Below are 27,944 nucleotides of genomic sequence, written 5' to 3'. Positions count from 1 at the left end.
CACCGCACAGCCCCCAAATTTGCCTTTAATTGGTCCAGCTGGGGCCCGGGGCAGGGGCAGAGGAAGGGCCCGGGGCGGGGGCAGGGGAAGGGCCCGCCCCCCTCTCCCCCCCAACCCCGAACAGCGGCGGTCCCCGGGTGGGGGCCCCGGCAGGCGGGCGGGGAGGTGGGAGCGGGCCCGCACCCTGGCCCTCGGTCCCCGGGTCCAGCTCTCCCGGGCTCCGCTCGGCTCTGCCTCCTCTGAGATACGTCCGGCCGGTAGGCTTGGGCGGGGAATCACTGACAATCAGCCCATCAGGGGCGGGGTGGGGGGGGGCCGGTCACCCCGCAATCGACTCATCCGGGGCGGGGGCCGGGTAGCTACTGCTGCCCCAAGCGCTGCCTGCAGGGAGGCCCAGGCCTTCTCCACCTGTGAGGGAAGCAGGCAGACCATGAGGCGGGGGCGGAGGGCGGGGGGGTGACCGGGCAGGGGCGGCGCGGGGCGGACCTGGCGCTGCGTGACGTGGGGCTCCCACAGGGTGCACAACACCACGTGGCTCTGCTCCACGTGCTCCTGGCTGCTCATCTGGCTGCGCAGGCGGCTCAGGGCCGCTTCCTCGTTCAGCCCGTCCCGCTCCATGATGCGCCGCACGGCCTGGTGACGAACGGACACGGACGTGAGGCCGCCGGGGTCCCGCCCACCACCCTCGCCCCGGGCCCGGAAGGCGCTCACCTCGGCCTTGGGCACGACCGTCGTCCACACCTCATGCACCATGGTGGACCAGCCGGCTCGAGGAGCATGGCGGCCTCCAGCACGCACACAGTCTCTTCCCTGGAGGGGCAGGGCGGGGACTGAGACCACCCACGTCCCTCTCCACAGCCGCCACCGCTTCCTCGCCTTCAGCTTCCCGGCTCCGCGCCGGCTCTTCCCTCCTCACCTCACGCCTCTCTTCACTCGCTTCCCCATGCGCCCACTCGCCCTTGACCCTTGTTCGGCCTGGTCTCCCGGCCCCCCGAAACCCGACGGACAAAAGCTCTGCACCTGTCAAAGCTCCTGAAATCCCAGCTCCTCCAGGAGGCCACCCCCAGTTATCTTCCAAACACCCCGGATGGTATCAGTCCAATAATATCAAGCAAAAACTTCTCACTATTGGATTCGAAGCTCTTCCATCACCTCACCCCTTCCTACCTCACCTCCCTTCTCTCCTCCTACAGCCCGGCCCGCACACTCCGCTCCTCTGCCGCTAAACCTCCTCACTGTGCCTCCGTCTTGCCTGTCCCGCCGTCGAGCCCTGGCCCACGTTCTTCCTCTGGCCTGGAATGCCCTCCCTCCTCAGTCACACTTGCCCCCTTCAAAGCCTTACTTTAGACTCACCTCTTCCAGGAGGCCTTCCCAGGACTAAGCACCCTGTTTTTCCTCCGCTCCCTCTCCCCGTCGGCCCCAACTCGCTCCCTTTCCTCCACCCCCCTCGCCGCCCCAAAGCACTTGTGTATATAGGTACATATCTATAATTCTACGTATTTATAATGAATGCCTGTTTACTTGTTCTGATGTGTATTTATCTATAATTCTATTTATTTTATATTGGATGCTACTGATTGCCTGTTTACTTGTCTTGATGTCTGTCTCCCCTCTTCTAGCTGTGACCCCATTGGTGGGGCGGGAATTCTCTCTCTCTGTTGCTGAATTGTACTTTCCAAGCACTTAGCATAGTGCTCTGCAAATAGGAAGCTCTCGATAAATACAATTGAATGAATGAATAATAATCATTATGGCATTTATTAAGTGCTTGCTACGTGCCAGCCACCCATACTAAGCGCTGGGGTGGACGCGAGAAAATCGGGGTGGACACAGTCCCCTGACCCACGTGGGGGCTCACAGTCTTAGTCCGATTTTTACGGATGAGGAACATGTGACACAGAGAAGTAAAATGACTTGCCCAAGGTCACAGAGCAGACACGTGGCAAAGCCAGGATCAGAATCCACGACCTCACGTCTCCCAGGCCCATGCCCTATCCACTAGCCATGCCTCACCCGACATATTTAGGCAGGTGCCGATGCCTGCCCTCGGCGCTTGCGGATGTATTACATCACATGAAATGATTTCTTCTGATTCTCTCCCGACATATTCATTCTAGCCCAGGGCTGATCCTCCTGCTTTCACTCTTGGTAACTAGTCTCTGCCCGCCCACTGCCTCACTGAACTGGAAGCTCCTTGAAGGCCAGAACCGAGGGCCCTCCTTCAGTTGCACTTTCCTCAGGGCTCGGAACAGTGTCAGACCCTCCATGAGCGCTCGGCAAATGCCACGGGACGAAGGGATGGATGGGCGCACGGATTGACTGGCGGCTGGAGTCGCTCCAGGATGAGGGGGTGGTTTGTTGGGGGGTGACTGGGGACTGTTGACTGGCACTGCTGCTGGGCCACCGCCCCCATCCTGTCCTGCCACCCCTAGAGACCCGTCCCAGGGCCCCGCCGGCTCACCTCGGGCAGCGGCCGCCATGATCTGTTCCTGGGCCAGCTGGCCGATGACGGGCCACACGATGTCCGTGAGGGTCTTCAGATTCTCCTGTGGGCGTCGGGGCAAACTCAGCCCCGGGGATGGGCCCGGGTCAGGCAGCCCTTCCCTCAGGGTCAGCCCCATCCAGGAGAGCGAGACAGATGGGGAGACCGAGGGGCGGATGGAGGCGGCATTGGAGAGGGAGAGGCAGAGCAAAAGGTAGGGGGAGAACAACGCAGGGGGAGAGAGAGGCAAGGAGAGGGGCACGGGGAGAGCCGGGGCAGAGCCTGGATACGCCGTGGAGGGCACCGGCCCCCGGGGTGGGGGCCGGGACCCAAGCTACCCCGTACCCACCTTGTTACCAAAAACACGGCTGCCCAACACCTTGCGGTTGATGGTCCCGTCCTCATGGAGGATGTCTGGGGGCCGAGAGCCGGGACTGTGTTGGTGGGGGGGTGGGGGGCTGCTGCCGAGGACCCGGCCCCCCGGCTCTTTGCCCCAGAGCCCCACCCCCTCCCCGTCCCCACCTATCCCAGCCCCAAGACCCGGGGGCCCCCCTCACCCCTCCCCGCTTCCCTGCCCCCGTACCGGCCCCAAAGGCCTGGAGCACAGACTGGTAGGCAGGGCCCCCGGGGGCATAAGCGCGGTGTCCCAGCCGGTCGCTGTCGATGAGCTCCGCCCCCAGGGCCTCCAGCCGCCGCGCCACCGAGCTCTTCCCGCTGCCGCTGATGCCCGTCAGGCCGATCACGTAGGGGCGGGGGGGCAGGCCAGGATGCTTCTGCAGCGGGGGAAGGGGCAGGGCCCAAGCCCGGCCGGTGAAGGGGCGTGGGGGGAAACGGGGCTGCTTTCAACCCCTTCCCCTTCCCACCCACCTCCCCTGAAGGCAGCAGGGTTTGGGCAGAGACAGGGAAGGAAGGTCGGCCCCGGGGAGGGAGGACTGGTCCACAGGAGGAAGCCGGCACAGTTGCAGGTGGCTGGCCTGGAGAAGGAGGGAGGGAGGGTGGAGCAGGCCGGGGAAGGAGGCCAGTCCGGGTAGGGGGTGCGGTGGTCGGCTACCTGTGGGCGCGCAGCAGGGTCCCGAGCAGCCGGTGACGGAAGTTGGAGGAGCTGACCTTTCCTCCTCGTTGTCCGCTGGCTGCGGGTCCTGAGCAGCGGGATCACAAACAGCTCCAGCTCCTCCAGGCCCTGCAGAGTTCAGGGTATGCAGGGGGTGGGGTGAAGTCGCCCCGCCCGGCCCGCCCCCCCCCAGGCCCCGGTCGCCCGCCGGTGGCCCCTTACGTTCTCCAGCCGCCGCCGGTTGACGGCCCTCCCCGCCCTTGGCGCGGTCTCCTCGCTGACCACAATGCACTGCAGGGCGGGGTCGGTGCCGCCCGGCCCGGTGGGGTCAGCAGCGGCTCCACGTCGAAACGCAAGGGACGGCTTCGGTCCACAGGAACTGGCTGAGCCGGGCCACCGCTCGCAGAACGGCTGCAGCAGCTCCTTCAGCACCTTGGCTGTGGGGGACAGCAGGTCGCGGGTGGAGTCGCCGGAGGGTCGCCCGTGGCGCCGGGGACGGGGGGCGGGGAGCCGAGCGCCGCTGCCCCGGGCCCTCCCGACCCCGGCCTCCTCCCTCGTCCCCGAGTGAGGACGGGGCCTCCTCTCCTCCAACGAGCACCACGGCCCGGCTCCTCAGGGCCGGCCCGGGACCCCGGTATCTCCAGGGATCCGCCTGGCTCCCGGGGGGCTCCGGAAGCGGGGCCCCGTGGACCGGCCGGGCTGCGGCGTGAGCAGAGCCCCCTCCCCCACCGACGGCCCTCAAGAAGAGCCGGTCCGGTCCGGTCCGGCTCCCCAGCGGCCCGCCCGGCTCCCGGGATGCCCGGTCGGCAGGCCGGGACCGTCCCGCCCTCTCTCGGCCCCAGACCCGACTCACTCTCCAGCAGATTGCCGTCGGCCACCCCGGCCAGGAGCCGCTGCTCGGCCAGGAGGCAGGCGGCGCTGAGCAGCAGCTTGTGGGCGTTGTGCAACCGGTCAAACGTGCCACCCACCGCCACGTGGCCGAACCCACAGAGGGGCTTGCTGAGGGCGGGCGGGGAAGGTTCCTGGGTGGGGCCCGACGACCCCAGTCCCGGCCCCGCCAGCTCTCGGGGCTCGGCCCCCGTCCCGCCCTCGGGGTAGAGCAGCACGGAGACTAGGTGGGGGCGGCAGCTGTAGCAGCTGGTGGCGTAGCGCTCCAGCTGCTGCTTGACCGGGTTGTACTGGCCGCCGTCGCCCGTCTGGAAGTCGGTCAGCACCACCTCGGGCGGGTGGGACAGGTTCTGGACGGAGCCGAGCGAGCCGGAGGGGGCCTGGCCCTTGGCCCGGATGTTGGTCAGCAGCACGCGGATGTCCAGCGGGGAGTGGGCGTCCGCGCCGGCGTACAGGCGGGTCAGGAAGTCCATGACCTCGGAGGTGGCGGCCACGTAGGTGGAGCGGGGCTGGGCGGGGCCGCTGAGGCTCAGGCCGGGCTGCAGGTGGACGTAGAGCGTGTCCTCCACCAGCTGGGCCGCCGCCGACAGGATGGGCGGCAGGCGCGGGACCAGGGCGGCCAGGGGCGACGTCAGCACCAGGAGGCCCGAGCGGAACACGGACATGGCGGCCGCTCCGCCCGCGGCCACGGCCCCGCTCCCGTCGGGCCCGAGGGCGGCTGGGGGCCGAGACCTGTGCACGGATACGGTGGAGTGTGAGGGCTGGGGTCCCGGGGCCACCGGGGATCCTGTGGGAGGGCAAGGGGGACGACCGGGGAACTCGGGCCGAGGAAGCTCGGTGGTATCCTGGACTCCCCTCTCTCATTCAACCCGCATATTTAACCTATCCCTAAATCCTCTCGGTTGGACCTTCACGACTTCGCTAAAATCCACCCTCCCGTCTTCACCCAAGCTACGTTAATCCAAGCACTTCTCCTATCCTGCCTGGATTGCTCTACCAGCTTCCTTGCTGACCTCCCTTCTCTCTCCCCACTCCAGTCCGAAGTTCATTCTACTGCCCGAATCAGTTTTCTACAAAACCTTTCGGTTCAAGTCCAAGAACTCTGACGGGTTGTCCACCCGCCTCCGCCTCAAACGGATGCTCTTTACCGTTGGATTTAATCACCTTGCCTCCTCCTACCTCACCTCGCTGCTCTCCTACTACAACCCAGCCGGCACATTTCTCTCCTCTAAAGGCCAACCTAGTCACTGTACCTTCATCTCATCTATCTCGCTGCCGACCTCTCGCTCCCGTCCTGCCTCCGGCCTGGCACGCCGTCCCTCCTCGGATCCGCCGGCGCCTCTCCCCGGGACTTTCAAAGCCCTGTTCAAGGCCCATCTCCTCCAAGAGGCCTTCCCTGATTAAGCCCTCATTTCCCCTTCTCCCACTCCCTTCAGCGTCTCCCGGATTTGTTCCCGTCATTCCCACGCCCTCCCATCGGCCCCACCGCACTCGTGGCGATGTCCGTAATTTATTTCTATTAACGTCCGCCTCCGGCTCTGGCCCGTGAGCTCGTCCTGGGCAGGGAAGGCGTCTACCAACTCTGTAATATTGTGTTGTACTCGCCCAAGCGCTTAGTACGGTGCTCTGCCCACAATAAGGGCGCAGTAAATACGATCGATTGATTGATGGGCAGATTTTTGGGTCTGTGGCGGGCCCACCACGGCCCGGACTCCTCGGGATGAGGGGGCGGGGTCTGGCGGACGAGAGGGGCGGGGCCGTGTGCAGATGGGCGGGGCCTAATGGAAGGGAGGGCGGGGCCGTGTGCAGACGGGCGGGGTCTGGCGGACGAGAGGGGCGGGGCCGTGTGCAAATGGGCGGGGCCTGGGGAACGGGAGGGAGGGGCTGTGTGCAAATGGGCGGGGCCGTGTGCAGACGGGCGTGGGAAGAGTTTGACGGACGGGGCGGAAATGAAAGTGCGGGGGTCATGCGGGGCGGGGCGAAGCTGCGGGGCGCTGGGCCCGGTGCTCGCTACTCACCGAGCCCCAGGGCTCGGGCCGTTACTGAACTCGCCGCCGCCGCCGCCGCCGGAACCGCCGCCGCCGCCGCCGCCCGACCCGGAAGGGCCTCTCCCCGGGAACCGGACACACGTGACCCGACGATGGGCGGGGCGGGAGGCAAAAAGCCCAGCGGCCCCACAGAGGACCTTGACCCACGGAGATCTCGCGAGAGGACGGAGAGCCCGGGAGGGGGGGAAAGGAGTCACATGACGGCGGGGCGGGGCGGGGCGGGGCGGAGCGTCGGGCTTCGGTGGGGGCTCCCCGCACCCCCGCCCTCCGGGGAGGTCTACTGTAGGCCTAATAATAAACGTAATTTAATAATTTGGGTATTTGTTAAGCGCTTCCTATGCGCTGAGCACTGTTCTAAGCGCTGGGGGAGATACAGGGTCATCAGGGTTGTCCCACGTGGGGCTCACCGTCTTCATCCCCACTTTACAGAGGAGGGGACTGAGGCGCAGAGAATAATAATAATAATAATAATGTGGGTATTTGGTAAGCGCTTCCTATGCGCTGAGCACTGTTCTAAGCGCTGGGGGAGATACAGGGTCATCAGGTTGTCCCACGTGGGGCTCACCGTCTTCATCCCCATCTTACAGAGGAGGGGACCGAGGCCCAGAGAATAATAATAATAATAATAATAATGTCGGTATTTGTTAAGCGCTTACTATGGGCAGAGCACTGCTCTAAGCGCTGGGGGAGATACAGGGTCATCAGGTGGTTCCACGTGGGGCTCACCGTCTTCATCCCCATTTTACAGAGGAGGGGACTGAGGCACAGAGAAGTGAAGTGACTAGCCCAAAGTCACACAGCTGATGAATGGCAGAGCCGGCATTAGAACCCACGACCTCTGATTCCCAAACCCAGCCTCTTTTCACTAAGCCACGATGCTTCCCCAGTGACCCAACACCCCTATTCCTTCCATCCATCGTATTTATTGGGCGCTCACTATGCGCGGGACACTGAACTAAGCGCTTGGGAGAGGACAGCAGGGGTAGGAAACCCTATCCAACCGGTCCACCAGGAGCTTCCGGTCAAACTCTCCCTCCAGTGACCCAGCCCGGAACCCTCGATTAGGATCCGTCCAAACCCGCTAGCTCCGACCTGAGGATAATTCCTCCCTCCCTTTCCCCTGCCTCAGTTTCCCCGTAGGAAAGGGACGGAGGCTGCTCTCGGGCGAGGGACTTGAGCTGCTTTCCCTCTCCCTCCCCACTGCGAAATGGGGCTAGAGCGGGATCCCGGGGGGAGGGGTCCGACGGCGGCCGAAGAACCAGGCGGGAAGATGCCGGGGAGGAGTTTATTGGTGGGGGGCTGGGCCGGGAGAAGGGGTCCCGGGGCCGGAGGGGAAGGAGCGCGGGGGCGGACACCCAGCCCGGGGGGTCCCGCTTTTCTGGGCCGGGCTTCGTTGCAGGAAGAAATTCGTTCCCGAGCCCCGATCGGGGAGGGGGAGGGGGAGGGAGGTCTGTTCCCGGGGGGGGCCGGGGGGACCGGGGGGACCGGGGGGACCGGGGGGCCTTCAGCCCCGGCAGCGTCCGGCGGGGGCGGCGGGGCAGGCTCGAGGCCGGGTGGGCGCGGGGCTGCGAGAGACGCGGGTCCGGGCGGGAAGCAGGAAGGCGGGAGCGCTGCCGTCCACCTGGAAGCCCCGGCGGCTGAAGTAGGACTGGAGGGCGCTGAGGAACTGGACGGGGGAGGAGGGAGCTCAGCTCCGGGGGTCCGGCTCCCGCTCCTCCCCCGGTGCCCCGGGCCCGGTCCTCACCAAGTGGCGGTTCTCCTCCCGCTCCAGGAGGCTCCAGCGCCGGGCGGCCCCGGAGCTCCGGGCGGCCCCGGCCGTCGGCGTTGGCGGCAGCAGCAGCGGCAGCGGCAGCAGCAGCAGCATCGGTGGCAGCAGCAGGGAGCCCAGCGGGGGCAGGCGGGCCAAGGGGGTCATCGCGGGCAGGGAGCCAACAGGAGGCCTGGGCCGAGGCCCGGGCAGCGGTCGGCCGGGGGGCGGGGGTGGGTCCCCCGATCACCCCTTCCAACCCCGGTCCCGCCCCGGCCCCGAAAAGAGAGACCAAGGACCGAGAGAGACTGACGGGGTGGGACGGGGCGGCCTTGGGACGGGGCAGGAAGAGGGTCCCCAACCCCCGCGCCCTCCCAGCACCCCCGGAGACCCGACCCCGGCCCTTCTCTTAGACCCTTTTCTGTACCTCGGACAGCGGCGGCTCCTCAGCTCGCTCCGGTCGCGCCTCCGCCGCCGCCGCCGCCGCCGTGGCCGCCTTATATCGAGGCCCCAGGTCCCGGCGGGGGGCGGGGGGCGCGGGGCGGGGGGCGGGGGGCGGGCCTGAGCCCGCACCGGGGAGCTGACCCCCTCTCCGGCATAGGCCAGCCTTGGCGGAGGGGGCGGACAGGCTGACAGTCTCTTCTCCTTGCCCCCGCTCCTTCGAGCCTCCCGCTTGGGTAGGCCTCGCCCGCCCCCCGCCCCTCTGCCCTCTTCCAAGGACCCCCAGCCTCCGCAGGGCAAGAGGGCAGGAGGGGCCCAGCGCCTCTCCCCGCCCCCCCCCCCCTCGCCCCCCACAGTGCGAAGGAAGGAACGGAGGCGAGCAGGAGGACCGGAGCTTTATTAAGGATCCCCCCCCCCCCGGGGGGGTCGGGGGAACGGATGAGCTTCCCCCCACCTCCCCAAATCCACCCCTGACGTGCTCAGGGCTCCAGCGGGGACAGCCCCCCGGCCCCCGGCTCCTCCTCAAAGACGAAGCGGTGCATCGCTGCCACGTACCGGGAGCCGCTGGGGTCTTCCAGCCGCTGCCGGGCCAAAGGAAGGAACCGCTCCGTGCTGTAGTAGCGCAGCGCGGGGCGGGGGGCGCGGAGCGCGGCCAGGAACACCTGGGGGGTCGGGGGGCAGGGGCCACGGGGCGTCGGGGATCAGGGACCCACGGGTGGTCAGGGGCCCATGAGTGGTCGGGGGGCAGAGCCCACAGGCGGACGGGGATCAGGGGCCACGGGACGTCGGGGATCGGGGGCCACGGGACTTCGGGGATCGGGGACCCACGGGTGGGCGAGGGACAGAGGCCAGGGGTGGTCGGGGATCAGTGGCCCACGGGATGTCGAGGATCGGGCGCCCACGGACGGTCGGGGGCCAGGGGCCACGGGCAGTCCGGGGTCAGGCCCGTGAGAGGTCGGGGACATCTGGTGGGGCCGGGTCGGGCGGAGGGGTCCGGACCCCCCAACGTGGCTCCCCCTCTCCCTCCCCCGTCCCTCTCCTCTCCCCGCCCCCCGATCCCGCCATCCCCCCGCCCCCCATTCGGGCCCTGCCCACCTCCACCACCTCCTCGGGCTCCTGCGCCGCCTCACGGAAGAGGCGCTCGCTGTGCTGCAGGTACCGGGCGAACAGGGCCCGGGTCTCGGGGTCGGCGTCCCCCAGCACCCCCCCCGGGCCCCCCCTCCTGCTTCTCCTGCAGGGCCGAGCGCACCGGGCCGCACTCGATCAGGCTGAGGCTGCGGGGAGGAGGAAGAGGAGGAGGAGGAGGAGGCCCGTGAGGGGGAGCGGGCCGCACCCCCGCCGCCCGCTCCCGGACTCGTTTGAGGCGGGGCCTCGGGGGTCTCTCCCTCCCGGGGTCCCGTGGGGAGGGGTCCCCGGGTGCCTGGGCCTCACTGCACGTCGAAGGGCAGGAGGAGCACGGCCAGGCTCTCGCACAGCCCCTCCAGGGCGAACTGGCTGGCGCAGTACACCGCGTTGAACGGGATCCCTGGAGAGGAGGCGGCGGGGCGGAGGCTGAGCCGGGGGAGGCCGCGGGCCCGTCTCCCCCCCGCGCCTCCGAACCGCGCCCTGCAGCCTCCCCCCCGCCCCCCGTTGGGCCTCACCTTGCAGCCCCCCGATGCTCCCGGTCACGAGCACGCGCCCCGCGCGCCGCCGCTTCATGTCGGGCAGGAAGGCCTGGAGCAGGTGCACGCTCCCCAGCACGTTCACGTCCAGCACCTGCCGCGCCGCGCCCGTCGTCTGGGCCTCCAGGGGCCCCACCAGGCCCCGGCCCGCGTTACACACTGGGGAGGCGCCCCCGGCCCGCGTTATCCACTGGGGAGGCGCCCCCGACCCGCGTTATACAAAGGGAGACGGTTCCGGCCCACGTTCTACTTGGGGAGACCGCCCCGCTCCGCGTTTAACGAGGGGAGAAGGCCCCGCTCCGCGTTCTACATGGGGAGACGCCCTCGACCCTCGTTAATAATAATAATAATAATGTTGGTATTTGTTAAGCGCTGACTATGTGCCGAGCACTGTTCTAAGCGCTGGGGTAGACACAGGGGAATCAGGATGTCCCACGTGGGGCTCACAGTCTTCATCCCCATTTTACAGATGAGGGAACTGAGGCACAGAGAAGTTAAGTGACTTATCCACAGTCACGCAGCTGACAAGTGGCAGAGCGGGGATTTCAACTCATGACCTCTGACTCCAAAGCCCGCGCTCTTTCCACTGAGCCACGCTACATGGGGAGACGGTCCTGGCCCACGGTACACACTGGGGAGGCGCCCCCGGCCCGCGTTATACGTGGGGAGATGCTCCTCGCCCGCGTTATACATAGGAGACGCCTTCGGCCCTCGTTAAACATGAGGAGACGGTTCTGGCCCGCGTTATACGTGGGGAGATGGTCCTCGCCCGAGTTATACGTGGGGAGACGCCCTCGGCCCTCGTTATACACGAGGAGATGGTTCTGGCCCACGTTATATAAGGGGAGACGGCCCCGGCTCGCGTTATACGTGGGGAGACGGCCTCGGCCCGCGTTATGCAAGGGGAGACGGCCCCGGCCCGCGTTATACATGGGGAGACGGTTCTGGCCCACGTTATGCATGGCGGGAGCCCCCCCGCAGCCCGAATCGTTTTCTCTCTGGGGTCGGGGGTGGCCGCGGGAGCTTGGGGTTGCGGGGCGGGGCGAGGGACCGTCCGGGCCGGGGGGGCGGGGGTCCCCGAGAACGGCCGAGTCCGGGGGGAGGCGGGGTCTCGGGTCTCACCCAGCACGTCCACGCGTCCTTCGCTGACGGCGGCCTTGGCGGCGGCCACGGAGCCCGGGTCGGTGACGTCCAACGGAAGGGTCTGCAGGGATCCGGGGGGGCAGCCCCGAGCCCTCGCCCCCTCCCACAGCGGCCCCTGCGCCGCCGGGTCCCGCAGGGCGGCGTACACTAGCCGCGGGGGCCGGGGGAGGGGAGAGGGGGGTGGTCAGCGTCCGCGGGGCTCCCCGGGCCCCCGCCCCGGCCCCCCGCCCCGGCCCCCCGCCCCCCGCCCCGCCCGGACACCTTTGAAGCTTCGGGACGGGTGGGCCGCCAGGCGCAGGGCGAGGTGGAGCCCGATCCCCGAGGAGCAGCCGGTGATGAGGACCACGGTCCGGGCCATGCCGGGGACAGGAGACGGACCGGCCCGGGATCCCACTCCCTCAGCTCCAGCTCGGGGGGGCTGGACGGCCGGCTTTTAGGTCCGGACTCCCTCCCCCCGCCCCGGCCCCTCCCCGGCCCCCGCGGCTCCTTCTCCGGGCCCTGTTGCGTCTACGCTGCTATCGCAAGGACGAGGAGTCTCCTCCTCCTCCTCCCCCCTCTCCGCGTCCGCCCCGCCGAGCAGTCAGACACCCGGACGGAGGACAGGAGGGCCGGCGGATGGGTGGGCAGACGGGAGGGCGGGGGGGGGGGGGGGGCCGGCAGGAGGGCGAGCAGATGGACAGACAGGCGAGCGGACGGGCGGACAAGGTAGAGACTTTGGACCATGGAGCGGTCCAGGCGGGGGAAGCGGGCCGAGGCCCCATCTCCGTCCCCTGGGCGGGTATCCGACCCGTTTTGCCGCTCCATCTCCCCGGTCCTGACCGCAAGGTGGAGAATGGGGGCTTGACTTGCTTCGCCAAGCGGCACGGCCAAGTCCGTGGGAGCCAGGTCCTGGGTTCTAATCCCGGCCCCGCCACTTGTCCGTTGCGTGACCTCGGGGAAGTCTCTTCACTTCTCTGGGTCTCGGTTCCATCATCTATAAAATGGGGATCGCGACGTGGGACGGGGACTGTGTCCAGCCCGATCTGCTTGGATCCACCCCAGCGCTTAGTACAGTGCCTGGCGCATAGTGATCGCTTAACAAATACCAGTTATTATTATTATTACTCGGTTGGTGGTCTGGGTGTCTCGGTCTGGCTGCACCCCCCGAGCCCCGCCCTCAACAGCGGATGAGGCGGATGGCAGTCTGATTACCGAATTTATTTTTTCAGTACAAGCGGTTCGCAATTCAGCTCTGGGCTGGGGGTGGGACGAGATAGGGGCCAAGCAGACGGGACGAGCGCCCCGGGACCGGCCCGCCGCCCCGGGCGCTCCCCCTGCCATCTTGTCCTCCATATAGGAAGAAGACAGCTTCGCTGGCGATATCAACCCTATGACAGAGCCCCTGTGGGACCCACTTTCCCAGCCCGCGGTGATCCCGGTCCCTGTCTTCCCCCACCCAGCTGTGTGAGGGGGCGTGTCGGGGGCGCAACTGGGCAAGTCTGGACTCAGTGCCCGTTGGAGGTGGACGGGTGTAGAGGTTGAGAGAGAGAGGCCTGGCGTTCTGCCCCCTGTCCTGTACGCGGGCACGGGGGCGCGCACTTACACACTCACACACACTCCACACACTCAGACACTCCCTTCTGACTGTCCCTCTCACCTGCCTGCGCGCGCACACACACACACACACACACTGGCTCCTGACTGTCCCTCTCACCCCCCGGCACGTGTACACACACACACACGCACACACACACACACGTACACTAATACATTCCCTCCTGACAGTCCCTCTCACCTACCCGCACACATGTCCACACACACGTACACTGATACAGTCCCTCCTGACCGTCCCTCTCACCTGCCTGCACACACGCACACCGCCCCCCCCCCCCTCCTCAGTCCCTCTCACCCCCTGGCACACACACACACAGACACGCACCCGCGGTCATACGCTCCCTCCTGACCATCCCCCTCACCTGCCCGCACACCACCCCCTTCGCCACACGGTCACTCCCTCCTGCCTGCCCCTCTCACCCGGCCGCAAACACCCCCACGCTCCCCCCCCGACAGTCCCCCTCACTGGCCTGCACGCCCACGGCCCCCCCCCCACTCCCTCCCCGCCCCCCGACCGTCCCTCTCACCCTCCGGCACCCCGCAACGCACACCCAGACTCACACCCCGAGCCGCACCCCGGCCCCCTCGGTCCGTCGGTCCCCGGGGCCCGGCCCCGGGTAGTACTTGAGGAAGAGCTTCCGCGCCAGAGCCACGGTGTCCCCGGCCGGCCGGACCGGATAGCGCCGGGGGCCGAGCACGAAGGCCCGGCCGAGCCGCAGGGCCTCCCGCTCGAAGACGTCCTGGCGGAAGGGCAGGCCGCGGGCCAGGCTGTCGGCCAGCCGGCCGGCGAACAGGGCCCAGCGCGGGGCGTAGTAGTCGGCCAGCAGCCCGGCCAGCTGGCGGTTCCCGTAGTCCAGGATGTTGCCGTCGGGGCCCCAGAGGGTGAGCAGGTAGCGGGCGCCGCGCTCGAAGCGCTGGGCCTCGGCCGCGCCGCCGCCCGCCGCCCGGGCCCGCGCCAGCTCGGTGCCCAGCAGGAAGCGGCCGTCGGTGCCCAGCAGCGCGTCCAGCGAGGGCAGCAGGTCGAAGGCCAGCCGGCCGCCGGCCGCCAGCAGGGCGGGCAGCCGGCGGGCGCGGTAGGCGTCGCGCAGCTCGGCGAAGAGCCCGGAGGCCAGCTCCTGGCCCGCCTGGCGGCTCACGTCCAGCAGGTCGTAGCGGAAGGCCGGGCTGGAGGCCAGGGCCGGGGCGGCCTCCAGCAGCAGCCGCCAGGCCTCCAGCACGTCCGACCGGTTGTAGGCGGCGTCCGGGTCCAGGCGCAGCGACGGGCGGCGCACCAGGGGGCTGCGGTTGTGGCCCGAGCAGGCCGGGGCCGGGCACGAGTAGACGCTGCGCCGCAGGAGGCGCCAGGCGGCCGCCGCCCCCGGGTGGGCCGCCCCGTAGCGCCGGGCCGCCCAGCCCTCCAGCCAGGCGCCCAGGTCCGGCACGGGGTCCCGCCGCCAGCCCAGCTCGGCCAGGAGCGCGTACACCGCCTCGTTCTGCTCGATGCCCTCGGGGACCATGCCCACCCCGGCCAGCGTGGAGCCGGGGAAGCGGCGGGCGGCGGCCGGGCCGTCGTTCAGGGCCTCCAGGGCCCCGGACAGCCCGTGGTTGCCGCCGAAGTTGTGCAGGAGGCACCAGACGAAGGGCTGGCCGGCGAAGGAGGCCGTCTGCGGGTACGCGGGCCGCGACTCGGCGAACAGGTCGAGGACCAGCAGCCGGCCGAGGGGCACGGCCTCCAGCACGGCCCGCGTCTGCCGGGGGCCCCAGAAGTCAGGGTCGTGCTGGAACATCCAGGCCTGCAGCACCCACGTGGCCCGGGGGTCCACTGGAGGGAGGGAGGGAGGGAGGTGAGGGGGCGGGTGACCCCGAGTGCCCCCGCTCCGCCCCCTCCGTCCCCCGTCCCCCCCCCGGCCTCCCTCCCACACCTCTCGGCGGCCCGGCCTCACCTGCCACCATGGCCTTGTAGACCGCCGCGGTGGCGGCCCCCAGGTAGGCGGGATCGGCCGAGGGGGGTCGCATCTCATTGAAGGTGTCAGCCGAGTAGAAGTGGTCGGAGCCGAAGGCGCGGGTGAGCTCCCGCAGGAACAGGCTGCCGATGACGGAGAACAGGGGGTCGTCGGGGGCCAGCAGGGAGGCGCACGAGTACGTGCAGTCGAAGTGGCTCCAGCTGCCGAGCAGGGTGATGTTGGCGCGGGGGAACACCCTGGACGGGGGAGCGACGGACGGCGGGGTCAGGTGGGCCGGGCCGGCCGGCCCCGGACACACACACGCGCGCGCGCACACACACATGGGACCCAAGCGTGTCCCCCAGCGTCACCTGGCCAGGGCCCGGGGCACATGGCCCGCGAAGGCGGGCAGCACCGCCGTCATCCCGAAGGATCTCATCCTGTCCAGGATCCGACTCTGCGGGAGGGAGAGGAGGGGTCAAGGGCGGGCCGGGCGTCCCCCAGCCCCCCGGGCTCAGGGCTCCCCCCCCCCCCTCCTACCTGCAGGTAGAGCTGCTTGATGTGCCAGGAGGGAGGCAGCGGCCCGCCCCAGGTGTGCAGGTTGCCCATGCGTCCCCAGGCCAGGAAGCTGGGACCGGTGAAGTGCTCGTCGATCTCCGTCTGGTTCAACCCCAGGGTCAGGTACACCTGGGATCCGGGGGGGGGGGGGTAAGCGGGCGAGGCCCCGGTCACTCCGGATGCCCTGGACCCCGACGCGGTCCCTCTGTGCGGTCAGGCCCGGGTCATCCCAGATATACCGGTGAGGACACCCTCCCCCCGCCGGGCCCCGGGGCTTCCTCTTCTGTAGGGGAGGTGGTTGTGAGGGGCGGGGGCGGGGGTGTCCGTGTGTGCCTGTGTGTGTGTGTCTGCCTCGGGGCAGCCCCGCCCCATGCACCTGCTGCCAGACGGCCTCTTGTCCGGAGAAGGCCAGCGCCAGGTTGAAGCCATTCAGCGCCATCCAGTCCAGTTCCCGCTCCCAGCGGTCCCAGTCCCAGAAGGTGAAGGAATAGCTCTGAGTGCAAACGTTCTGGTAGTAGCGGTACCTGGCGGCCCAGAGGAGGAGGAGGAGGAGGAGGAGGAGGAGGACTGACCGACCGCCTGGGCCTGAGCCGCCGGGGCGGGGGACAGGGGCCCGACGGTGCTAAGCGCTTAGTCCAGTGCTCCGCACAGAGGAGGCGCTCGGTACGATCGAGTGAGTGACAGAGGGCCCCGCGGGGCCGGGGGCGCGGGGGGAGGGGGGGCCCCTCGTCCGGGCCGTACCTATAGGGCGACGTGTGCAGGATCCCCGGGGCGGGCACGGCGGGCAGCGGGTCGGGCAGGCGGAGCTGCGAGGAGGACCAGGCCACGTGGCAGCCGCAGAAATCGCGCAGGTAGCGGTGCAGCCCGGCGGCGGCCGCCACCCCCGACGAGCCCGACACCCGCACCGGGGCCCCGCCGCCGCCGCCGCCGCTCAGCCCGTAGGTGTCGGCGCCGGGCTCCGGGGCCAGCGAGCGGTTCACCGTCACCGAGAAGTCGCCGGCCGCCGCGGGCCCCAGCAGCCGGCTCAGCAGCTCCCTCACCGCCTCCGCCTCCCGGGCTTCCGAGCCCGCCGAGCCCCGGGAGCCCCCGACCAGGAGCAGGCGGCAGCCCAGCACGGCCAGCACGGCCCGCGCCACCGTGGCCATCGCCCCGCGGCTCCGGGCCCCGCCCGCGCCCGCTCCCCGGCCCCGGCCCCGCCCCCCGACCAATCGCCGGCCCGCCAACGAGGGGGCGGATCCCCCGCCGACCAATCAGACCCGGGGGCCGGGGCCCGGCCTTAAAGGGCCCGAGCGTCGAGGCGGGAGCGGCGCAACGGGACGGTCCTGGCGCGGGAACTGGGCCCGCGGGGCGAGGGGCCGGGCGACGACCCTCCGCCGCAGAGCCGCCGGGCCGGGCCGGGACGGGCCGGGCGCGGGCGGGCGGCCCCGGCCTTCGGTCCTGCGGGCCTCCGGAAACTGCCGCCGGTCACGAGTGCGGCCCCCACGGAAAGCCCCGCTCCGCCCCGCCCCGCCCCGCCCCGAGGGACTTTCCCTCCTCGCCCCGCAGGTCACGGGCTCTGCTCGAGCTAAGGCTCCGAGCGCGGGCTGCGGACCCCCAGAGCATCAGCGGGGCGATCCCTTGATTCCGCACTAAAAGCAGCGTGGTTTAACAATAATAATAATAATGATAAATAATGTTGGTATTTGTTAAGCGCTTACTAGGTGCCGAGCACTGTTCTAAGCGCCGGGGTAGACACAGGGGAATCAGGTTGTCCCACGTGGGGCTCACGGTCTTCATCCCCATTTTACGGATGAGGGAACTGAGGCCCAGAGAAGTGAAGCGACTTGCCCACAGGCGCACAGCTGACGAGTGGCAGAGCCGGGATAACAATTATAACGTTGGTATTTGTTAAGCGCTCACTAGGTGCAGACCGCTGTCCTAAACGCCGGGGGAGATACAGGGTGATCAGGTTGTCCCGAGTGGGGCTCACGGTTTTAATCCCCATTTGACAGAAGAGGGAACTGAGGCCCAGAGCACTTAGAACAGTGCTCTGCACATAGTAAGCGCTTAACAAATACCAACATTATTATTACCAGTTCTGTTGGTAGAGAATTCAATAATAATAATAAACAGTGGTACCTGTTAAGTGCTTACTACATGCCAGGCACTGTTCCGAGTGCTGGGGTAGATCCAGAGTAATCAATCTCTGGGCTTCACTCTCTTGCCCAAATGATTTTTCTACAAAAGCCTTTAGGATATGTCACCCCGCTCCTCAAGAAACTCCAATGGTTGCCCATCCACCTCCGCATCAAACAAAAATCTCCTCACCATTGAATTTTAAGCACTCTCCCCACCTTGCCCCCTAATACCTCACCTCACTTCTCTCCTTCTACAACCCAGCCCGCACACTTCACCCCTCTAGTGCTAACCTTCTCACTGTGTCTCGCCACCTACCCCTAGCCCATGTCCTGCCTCTGGCCTGGAATGCCCTTCCTCCTCAATCCAACAGACAATTACTCTCCCCCCTCTTCAAAGTCTTATTAAAGGCCCATCTCCTTCAAAAGGCCTTCCCAGGCTAAGTCCCACTTTTCCTCATCTCCCACTCCCTTCTGCGTCGCTCCGACTTGCTCCCTTTGCTTTTCCTCCCTCCCACCCCCATAGCACCTATGTACCTATCTGTCATTTACTTTATTTGTAACGATGTCTGTCTCCCCCACTCTAGACTGTAAACCCGTTGTGGGCAGGGAATGATGTTCATTGATGTATTGTCCTCTCAGAAGCGCTAAGTACAGGGCTCTGCACACAGTAAACACCCAATAATTAAGATTCAACGAATTAAGCAACAGAGCCGGTATCAGAGGCCAGGACCTTCTGATTTCCGGGCTCGTGCTCTGTTAGGCAACACTGCTTCTCATGGTGTTCTGCATCAGTGGTATTTATTGAGCAATTACTCTGTGCAGAGCACCCTTCTGAGCAGCTGGTATTGGGTGAAGCCTCAGCCTAGGGCTACCGCACCCCCTGTTCCCGTCAGATAGCAGCTCAGCACGGCTGCAGTGGATCCTAGGGTTTTTCCTTGAACCCCTCCGATCGGACTTCCCTTCCCTTCACCTCACAGAAGCCTCCCTCTCAAAGATCACAGATGATCTCCTTCTTGCCAAATCCAAAAACCTTTACTCCATCCTAATCCTCCTCGATCTCTTAACTGCTTTCGACACTGTCAACCACCCCCTTCTCCTGGAAACACTATCCAACCTAGGCTTCGCTGACGCTGTCCTCTCCTGGTTCTCCTCCTATCCCTCTCTGGCCCTTCATTCTCAGTCTCCTTCGCGGGCTCCTCCTCTGCCTCCCACCTCCTAATTGTGGGGGTCCCTCAGGGTTCAGTTCTGAGTCTATTCTGTTCTCCATCCACAACCACTCCCTTGGAGAACTCATTTGCTCACCTGGCTTCAACTATCACCTGTATGCCGGTGATATCCAAATTTACATCTCCAGTCCTGAACACTTTCCCCTTCTGCAGTTTCACATTTCCCCCTCCTCTCAAGAAATCCTTACTTGGATGTCCCCCCGTCACCTCCCACTTAACATGTCTAAAAACCGAATTAATCTTCCCATCCAAACCCTGTTCTCCTCCTGACTTTCCCATCACTGCAGATGAGACCACCATCTTTCCTGCCTCACAAGCCTACAGCCGTGGCGTCATCCTTGGTTCCTCTGTCTCATTCAACCCACATATTCAATCCATCACTAAATCCTGTCGGCTCGACCTTTACAATATCGCTAAAATCCGCCCTTTCTTCTAAATCCAAACTGTTACCACGTTAATCCAATCACTTATCCTGTCCTGTCTTGATTACTGTATCAGCCTCCTTGCTGACCTCCCTGCTTCCTCTCTCTCCCCACTCCAGTTACTTCACTCTCCTCCCTAGATCGTTTTTCTTACCACAACGTTCAGGCCAGGTTTTCCCACTGCTTAAAAACTTCCAGTGGTTGCCCATCCACCTCCACATCAAAAAGAAATTTCTACCGGCTTTAAAGCACTCAATCACCTCACCTCACTACTCTCCCACTACAACCCAGCCCGCACCCTTTGCTCCTCTAATGCCAACCTGTTCACGGTATCTTGATCTCATCGACTTCTCGCCCGCCTCCCCGCTCCTATCCGACAGCGGTGACTCGCCCCCCAACATCTCCTCCAAGAGGCCTTCCCTGATTAGCCCTGCTCTTCTTCTCCCACTCCCCTCTGCAATCACCCTGATTTGCTCCCTTTATTCATCCCCCTTCTCAGCCCCCATGGCACTTACGTACAAAGCTGTAATTTATTTATTTGTATTAATGTCTGTCTCCCCTTCTAGACTGTAAGCCTGTTGTGGGCAGGGAATGCGTCTGTTGTTATATTGTACTCCCCCAAGCGTTGCACTCAGTAAGCACTCAACACATTTGATTGATTGACTGATGGGGACAGGGGGCATCCCCTGGTGGCTGCGGCCTGCACTCATTCCCCCCCTCTTGGCGATCCCTGCTTCCTTGTCCTTTTGCCCACTTCGAGTCCTGGGCAGGTGGCCCCCACGCCCCCCTCACTCTCCCTAATTCTTCTCCCCTTGCGCTTTTCCAGTCCATATCTCCATTTCCAAGAACGCTCTGCCAACATGGTGGGGAGGGTGTGTGGGGGTTGAGCTGCCTTTCCCTGCTCCCTCCTCCCTGGACCAGACTTCCTTCACCTTCCTACCATATCTCACTGGTTTCCTACTACAGCCCAGCCCACACACCTCACTCCTCTAACACCAGCCGTCTCATCTATCTGGCTGCCAAATGTCCTCCCTCTGGACTAGAACTCCCTCCCCTTTTATTTCTGTCAGAACACCACCTTTCCCATCTTCAAAGTCTGATTAAAATGGGATCTAATCCTGGCTCTGCCACTTGCCTGCTGTGCAATCTTGAGTAAACCACTGTAGTTCTCTGAGCCTCCTTTTGCCTCATCTGCAAAATGGAGACTCAATACCTATTCTCCATCCTACTTGACTATGAGCCTCATGTGGGACCTGCTTGTGTCTACTCCAGTGCTCCTCACTGTGCTTCGTTTTCCCCTGTCCCACTGTTGACTCCTGGCCTACGTCCTACCTCTGGCCTGGAATGCCCTCCCTCCTCAAACCTGCCAATCACACTTCCCCCCTTAGAGCCCTATCGAAGGCTCACCTCCTCCAAGAAGCCTTCCCAGACTAAGCCCCCCTTTTCCTCAGCTTCCCCTTGCATCCCCCCGACCCACGCCCTTTGCTCTACCCCCCTCCCCGCCCCACAGTATTTGTGTATGTATGTACATATCATATAATTCTATTTATTTATATTAGTGCCTGTTTGTTTTGACGTATATATCTATGTCCATTTATAGTGGTGCTATTGATGTGTGTCTTCCCCACTTATAGACTGCAAGGCCATTGTGGGCAAGGATCGTCGCTCTTTACTGCTGAACTGTACTTTGCAAGCGCTTAATACAGTGCTCTGCACACAGTAAACACTCAATAAATACAATTGAATGAATTGATGAATGAATTCAGTGCTTGAAACATTTTAAGTGCTTAATGAGTACCGCTATTATTCTTGTTATATCTTCATCATCTTCAAGAGACCTTCTGTGACTAAACCCCTTTCCCCTACTCCCTCTCCCTTCTGTGTCACCCTTGCATGTGGATCTGTACCTTTCAGCACTCGATAGTGACCCCACCCTCAACCCCGCAGCACTTAGGTCCTTCTCGATAATTTAATGTCTGTCTCCCCCTCTAAACAATAAGATCTTCGTGGGCGGGGATTGACTCTGTTGTATTGATTCTCCCAAGAGCTTAGTACGAGTGCTCTGCCCACACTCAATAAATAGGAGACGGAATATGGCCTAATGGAAGGAGCACAGACCTGCGAGTCAGGCGACCTGGGTAACAATCCCATCTTTGCGGAACGGTTGCTTTGGGTAAGTCACCACCTCCGTTGTGGTTCAGCTTCCTCATCTGTAAAATGGGGATTCAATACCTTGTCCTATTTAAGGGCCCTGTGTGGGACAGGGACTGTGTCCAACCTGATTTACTTGTTTCTACCCCAGGGCTCGACCCATAGGAAGTGCTTAACAAATAACGTAGTATTAATAGTACTAATAATATAGCCCTGATTCCTGCTGTCAAGGGCCAGGCCCTTTAAGTCCCTCCTCCAGTCTCTTCTTTCCTAAGAGCCTCAGAGGTCCGCAGGCTCACAAGACCGACCAGAAGAGGGCAGCTTATATCCACTGCCCAGAAGGTGTCCAGGTCCGGCCCAGGCCCGTCCCACCCTTTTCCTCCCCTCGGTTTGCAGGGTCTCCGCCCAGACGAGTCCCCCGGCCCCGCGTGGACATGGGACCTCCCAGGGCTGAGGTTGTCATACTCTAACCCGCAAAGGAGGCAGGTGGGATGGGACACAGGGCCCCGCGAGTTGGGGGGCGCGCAATAGGCCGCTGGGAGTCCCAGAAGTGCAGGGATTGAAGGAAGGAATCCAGGCCCTGCCTCCCAGAGACGACCTCCTTCCCTCACCTCCAGTCCACAGAGTATGTCCTTTCTTCCACCCACACTCCCGGCAGGTGGAAGAGTGGGCCTTCTCCTGCAGCAGGCAGGGGTCGGGGCCAGCCCCATCCCCTCCTGTAGTTCACATTCCCGCTCCGTCAGCCCCGGCCCCGTAGTTGAGGAATGCAGGGAGGGCGGGAGGAACCGGGGGAAATAGGGGAGGTGCAAAGTACACAAGGCACCTTGCCATCCGCCAGCGCGGACGGGCACTTGACCCTCCCCTCTGACAGCTGGTGTGGGGCGGTCACCCAGAAACACCCCTCACGCTGCCATCGTAGCTCCCCAATACCCCTATGAGATGAGATCAGAGGGGACGGGGACCAGCAGTGATCTGGGGTGCCGCGGGGCCTGGAGCACGAGCGGGAAGGGAAGGGGCTTGTGCCTCCAGGGTGGGCTCTCGGGTCATCTCACTCCGAAGTGGGAGAGGTGGGGAGGGGGAGGAGCGGGGAGGCCTGGGCCGGGCCGCCCGGCCGGGCCTGCGCCAGGATCAGGGAGGGAGAAGGCGCCAGGGAAACTGGAGATAAGGTGAGAATTTCACGCATGCGGTCAGGAGCGGCCTTTGACCAGAGAGCGAGAGAAGAAGCCAGTCAGAAGCAATGAGGGGAGTGGGGCGGAGAGCCGAAGAGCCGGGTGGGAGCGGGGGCAAGGCCCAGGCAGGCAGGCAGCCCTACTGACGTCAAACACCATTTATTCTGAGCGGGAATCTCTGCGGCGGCCGCGGGGGCCGGGGAAGATGGTGACCCCATGGGGCGGACCGTTCCGTACACGCAGGGGGTGGGGGCGGACAGCGAGCCCAAGGGGAAGAGCGCTTCATAGACCGGGGTGAGGGTGGACCTTGGCTGTCATAAGCACAGCAACGCGTATCAATTGCAACGGATTCTGGCCAGGGGGCAAATCAATGGCAACAGATTCTGGCCAGGGGGCAAACCCCTGGTGCTGCAGGCGAGGGGCAGGGCCATGTTTCTCTGGCCAAGACAGGAGGCCCTAACTCCGGTCCCCCTAACTCCCCCTAGGTATCGCTCCTTACCAGTCCCAGGAATGGGTGTGGGGCGTGGGGAGGGAAGCGAGGCGGCCATCACCCCTAGGGCAAGGGGGTCCCCACAGGTGCACGTGCACACACACACACAAACACAGTCACAGACAGTCACAGATACAGTCAGAGCTATAAGCCCCCAGGGAGGGGAGGGGTGGGGCAGGTGGGTATGAGGGGAGGTTCACTCATCAAACTTCCCCTCTCGGATGCAGTCGAAGGAGAAAGGGAGGAACTTGAAGCCGGTGCCGGTGTAGAACTTGTTCTGGAACTCGACCCTGGAGAGAGGGAGAAGAGAGGAGTATAGAGCCCGTCCACTTCAGCTTTGTCTCGGTCAGCTCTGCAAATGCCTGTCGCATCCCGGGGCGCAGGGCAGCGACAAGAGGGCAGGGGCAGCCTCTGCCTCCCTGCCCTGAGCTGTGCCTAAGCCTAAGCAGCCGGGAGCCATCGCCCTAGAGAGTACTGGGGTCCACCAAGCCTCCTACCCCTGGGCCTCCTCCTTGGGCTGGGGAAGGGAGAACCGGGACGGGAAGCAAAGCCAAGGCCCAGAGTCGGGGGGAGGGGAAGTGAAGGGGGGAGGGGGAAAGGGGTTCGGGGGTCAGTTCGGCCTGGGCCCTGCAGGAACCAGAGCGAGCAAGAATGAAGCTGGCTGGTTTCCCGCTATAAACGGCCCCCAGAGCATCGCCAAATATGGACCGAAAAGCAGATTCCAAGGAGAAGCGGCTCTGGCGGCCCCCTGCCCTCTGCCCCCTCCACCCCGGGCAGGAGAGCCTCCCGCAGATAGGCCTGGCTGCCACGGCGGGAGGGAGAGGGGGGCCCGAGGAGGGGCCTGAGGGCTCTCCCCGAGGCCTGGGGGCAGCTGGGCCCCTCACTCCCTGCTCAGGAATCCGGGGGTGGGGGCGGGCGGGCAGGATTTCCATGTGGGCGTGAGGACAGCTTGTGTTTCCCCGGCATCTGGCACGGATGCAGCCGAGGCTCACGTGTTCGACGGCCAGGGATCGGGCCGCCCCGCCCCGCCACACCACCGGCCCCACACAGACCGCAAACACATTTCCATAAGTGGCCAGGACCTAGGACCCCAAGGCCGGGCAGGGAGGGGATCCCCTCCAGAGGGTGCCTGCTGCAGACTCGGGGGTGGGGTGGCGGGACTCCACCAGGGAGAAGGCCCTTTGGGGTTCCTTTGGCCTTCGGCCCAGGAAAAGGGGAGGGGGCAGCCCTCGGTGAGCCAGCAGGGTGGGGTCCTCCAGTCAATCTTTCCACTGGCTCCAGGCCATGAGTCGTGATCGCTGTTCCGCTCCCTGGAAAGGCTCCAGTCACCCCCCAGCCCCCAACCCCCAGCTCCCAGGAATCTGGGGCTCTCTCTCGGCCAGCTCCCCCCCCAGGCCCACCCGCTCTGCAGTGGCCCAGGCCTTCCTGCTCTGGGGGGTGGAGGAGGGAGAAGATAACTCTGGGGGGCACTTGCAAGGAGCAGGTGAGGGTCCGAGCAGGGTGGGTTTGGTCGTGGGCCCCCCAGAGAGGCCTGGCCAGGCAGCCCCACCTCTGGCCTCGGGGAGAGAGCAGGCTCTTTTGCAGCAACCAGACCTTGCCTGGTCACTGAGCCTATGGGAGGTGCCAGAAGCGGGAAGTGCCAGGAAGGAGCAGGGCCAAGAAGGGATGAGGGGCCGGGGGGTGGAAAACGTTACCTCCAGTAACTGCTTAAGCATGAAGTCGACCCAAATTTCAGACTCAGCTCAGGGGTCTCCCTCAATCTTCCCCCTCTCTGCCCCCAGATGTTGGGCCAGGACCATAGAACGAGTGGGCAAAGAAGATGGGGCGGTCCCCACCACCCTCACCCTGCCCAAGGGGCATAAAACTGACTAGGTCTCCTGAGAGCAGAGCCTTGGGGATGGGTGGGGCAGGCTGGCCAGGGTCTCTGGCAGCTGGCAGGCTGGACCGGCTGGATTGGCCAGCCTGCGGGCCGGGGCCGAGCGGCGGGGGAACGAGGCCGCTCTCGCTGCAGACTGGGTCGAAGAACCCAACACTGATGTTCCCACCACTTCGGCGGGGGCAGCTGCTCCGTGCTCGGTACACGACGGCCATGGTCCGGCAGGACCAGGCCCCCGTGGAATCCCGGGAACATTAACTCCAGGCTGCAGTCCACTGGGGGTGAGGAGGGGGAGGCCAGCGGTGGTGGTGGGGGGCACCCCAGGGGGTCTCATCAGGCTCAGCCCTCAGCCCCATTGTACCCCTCTCTCTGCACCAGCCTCTGAGTGTCTCCCAGGGGCCGTCTGGCTGGGGTGAGGCTGGGTTAGAAGAAGCTACATGGCTCCAGGCCCCAAGGAGCAGCTGCCGGGGAAGAATCAGTAATTGAGACCCCCAGGGCTCTGCCCTCCGCCGGTGGGGGGAGTGGGGAAGGGTGTCAGACTCCAGCAGGGCGGGAGAAGCCTGTGAGGGCCAGCGAGGGGGAGGAAATGTGAGTCACACAGCAGCAGGGAGCAATCCAGCCTTACTCAGAAATTCCCCTGCCACACACCACCACCGCTGCAGGAAGGAGGGAGGGAGGGAGTGTGAGAGGGGTAGACGGCCGATACGCCAATGGGGCCAGAGGTGGGGTGGCCACAGATTGCCGCTTGACTCCTCACCCTCTTAGCCTGCTGCCCAGGGGAGGGGTGGCTGTGTGGGGGAGAGGCGAGGGGAGGCAGGGGAGGGGGTGCCACTTTGGTAGAAGGTCAACTGGTCCGGGTGGAACAGGAAAGTGCAGCCTGGGGGTGCCAAGGCCTCAGATCCCGGTCAGAGGGGCAGCGACCTCACACTAAGGGGCCGCTTCCGCATTTCCCAGCCCGCGGTGGGCTTCAGAACCTTCAGGGCTCCCTCCCTGCTCAGCCACAGTGCTCACTACTCCAACACACCACCAAAAGCCCAAGCTGGTCCAAGGGCAGGGATCCCTGCAATGCCACCCCCACCCCCTGCTCTTGCCCTGGAAAACCCCTTTAATGGAGTATGAAGAGGGGGATGGGGGTGCCAGGGCTCTGTCTCGCCCACCAGCATCCATTGGGCAGAATTCCGCCAACCCAGGGGTTGAGAGAGGTGTCCATCCACCCCATCCACCCAGATCCCAGCAGGCCCCACCAGGAGAAGGCAACACCCCGGGTCCCTGCGGCCCCCGGGGAGACTCACCAGTGCAGCCTCAGAGCGTGCAGGAAGGCCGACAGGCCCTCCATGATCAGCAGGATGGCGATCGTCAGCCCGGCAAAGGCCGCGAAGATGAAGAAGAGCCCAAAGCCGCCCGCCAGGCTGTTGATGCTGAGGCCGATGTGGATGACCATGGTCCACAGCACCTCAGACAGCTCTGCGGGGGGCAAGAAGGGGGACCCGTCAGCCTCGCGAGGGCTGCACGATAGAAAACTAGAACTGCAGGCACGTCCCCACCTAGACGGTGACCTCGTCGTGGGCAGGGATAGTCACTGTTTATTGTTGTATTGTACTTTCCCAAGTGCTTAGTACAGTGCTCTGCACACAGTAAGTGCTTAGTAAATATGATTGAATGAATGAATGAACAAACATGGGACACCACCTCAGCAATGGAGCCAGGGTGCAAATCCAAATTCTTAGTTGCCCTGACAGAGGGTGGGAGGGGAGAGGGGGCATGCAGAGAGGTAGACACGCACACACCCTTCAGTTTTCAGATGACCCTGCCGCCAGTGAGAACGCTGCACCTCTGTGAGGATCGTGATGAGCACCTCTTCCTCGCTACCCCCGGGAATGCACCTTTCTGCTCCTCTGCCAAGCTGGGGCAGCAGTGGTTAGGAAGGGGAAGCTCTGTCCTACTGTCAGCAAGATCTGCCCCTTGTGTTGTTTTTGCAGGGGTGGTGAGGGTTTGCACTGAGCCATCCACACTCCCTAGCCCAGTCTTCCCGGTCTCTACTGCGTCTCTCTCCAGGCTGAGTACGTGGCAACATTCATCCCACCATTCACCATGCCAAATTCAGTTGATTGCCCCTAGGGAGGGGAGAGAGGGGAGAAGCCCAGCCAGAGGTCCCGCTCTCCTCAGATCCTGCCAGGAGGCATCAGAGAGCTTGCTCCGTCTCTCCCTGGGGAGGTACAGTTGCAATGTTTGTAGTCCCCGAGCATCTGCAGTTTGCAACAGATTGGGCTAAGTGCTTGGAAAAGTACAGCAGAAAGATGAGACCCGTTCCCTGCCCACAAAGAACTTACACACAAATAGGGCAGACCCAATTGATGGATTTGACAACAGACACTAGTGCCGAGGTGGGCACAGATGAACACACGAAGGCGTGGGGCGCTCCGGTGGTGTCTGAGCGGGACGTCTGGGTGCCCCCGCCCCCCCGAGCTGCTCCTTTTACTCACGGGCATGGGCCAAGCTGAGGGCCCAGAGGCGCAGGTAAGAGGCCGTGTTGGAGATGCAGCCCAGGCAGTACTCGATGGTGTGGATGGCCTGGTGCACCATGGTGTCGCCAAAGTCGAACTGTGGGGACCAAGCAGAAGAGGGGGCATGGGCGCTCCGGGTCTGTGGGGTGGAGACCGGCGGACCCGCTGCCGGATGCTCACTTCCACGGGTTCCCATCAGTTGGAAAATCCACCCCTTTCCCTTCTTTTCCACCTGAGTGGCAGGTGGCCCGTAAAGGGGGCTGCCCGGGCCACCCTCAGGCAATGGGGAGGAGCCCCCCACCCAGTGGCAGACACAGTCCGAGAGTTCCCTTCCTCCACCCTCCGCTATGGGTAAAGTCTCTCTGGGGAACTGTGCTATTGCCCACCAGAACATTTTTCTTTCTTTCTTTCCATTGCCTTTAAATTACTCAAACCACTCTTTCCCTTCTACCTCA

The 27,944-nt window shown here is 64.6% G+C and overlaps 4 protein-coding genes across 9 annotated transcripts in view; all 4 read right to left on the bottom strand.

Moving 5' to 3' along the window:
* Positions 1-9: 9 nt before the first annotated feature.
* On the bottom strand, positions 10-6,539 carry COASY (Coenzyme A synthase). The gene is given in 12 exon segments (XM_029076252.2): positions 10-408; positions 487-633; positions 712-767; positions 770-805; positions 2,172-2,174; positions 2,462-2,546; positions 2,832-2,896; positions 3,066-3,255; positions 3,534-3,662; positions 3,756-3,970; positions 4,387-5,153; positions 6,440-6,539. Coding segments are annotated over 11 exon segments (1,749 nt in total). The 5' UTR covers positions 5,087-5,153; positions 6,440-6,539; the 3' UTR covers positions 10-285.
* A 2,496-nt stretch (positions 6,540-9,035) lies between these two features.
* HSD17B1 (hydroxysteroid 17-beta dehydrogenase 1) lies at positions 9,036-11,873 on the bottom strand. Its single transcript, XM_029075816.2, is given in 7 exon segments — positions 9,036-9,319; positions 9,753-9,875; positions 9,877-9,931; positions 10,089-10,182; positions 10,298-10,477; positions 11,441-11,608; positions 11,723-11,873. Coding segments are annotated over 7 exon segments (900 nt in total). The 5' UTR covers positions 11,820-11,873; the 3' UTR covers positions 9,036-9,136.
* A 1,692-nt stretch (positions 11,874-13,565) lies between these two features.
* NAGLU (N-acetyl-alpha-glucosaminidase) lies at positions 13,566-16,712 on the bottom strand. The gene is made up of 6 exons (XM_029074405.2): positions 16,276-16,712; positions 15,911-16,058; positions 15,517-15,663; positions 15,348-15,433; positions 14,977-15,233; positions 13,566-14,855 (listed from the first exon to the last, which is right to left on the bottom strand). Exons 1-6 carry the CDS (start codon positions 16,677-16,679, stop codon positions 13,612-13,614), a joined length of 2,286 nt encoding a protein of 761 aa, XP_028930238.1. The 5' UTR covers positions 16,680-16,712; the 3' UTR covers positions 13,566-13,611.
* Positions 16,713-22,762: 6,050 nt separating this feature from the next.
* The window catches only part of ATP6V0A1 (ATPase H+ transporting V0 subunit a1), a 38,911-nt gene continuing 33,729 nt past the window's right edge, over positions 22,763-27,944 (bottom strand). For all 6 annotated transcript variants that reach the window (XM_029075259.2, XM_029075261.2, XM_029075262.1 and 3 more), the window contains 3 exons: positions 27,469-27,586; positions 26,278-26,449; positions 22,763-23,399 (listed from right to left, as the gene is read on the bottom strand). In XM_029075259.2, coding sequence (XP_028931092.1) covers positions 23,306-23,399; positions 26,278-26,449; positions 27,469-27,586 — 384 coding nt within the window. In that variant the 3' untranslated portion in view covers positions 22,763-23,305. The remainder of the gene's footprint in view (positions 23,400-26,277; positions 26,450-27,468; positions 27,587-27,944) is intronic.

Source organism: Ornithorhynchus anatinus, chromosome 11 (assembly GCF_004115215.2).
Source record: "Ornithorhynchus anatinus isolate Pmale09 chromosome 11, mOrnAna1.pri.v4, whole genome shotgun sequence".
Classification (NCBI taxonomy): Eukaryota; Metazoa; Chordata; class Mammalia; order Monotremata; family Ornithorhynchidae; genus Ornithorhynchus; species Ornithorhynchus anatinus.
This window is presented reverse-complemented; position numbering and strand designations above follow the sequence as displayed.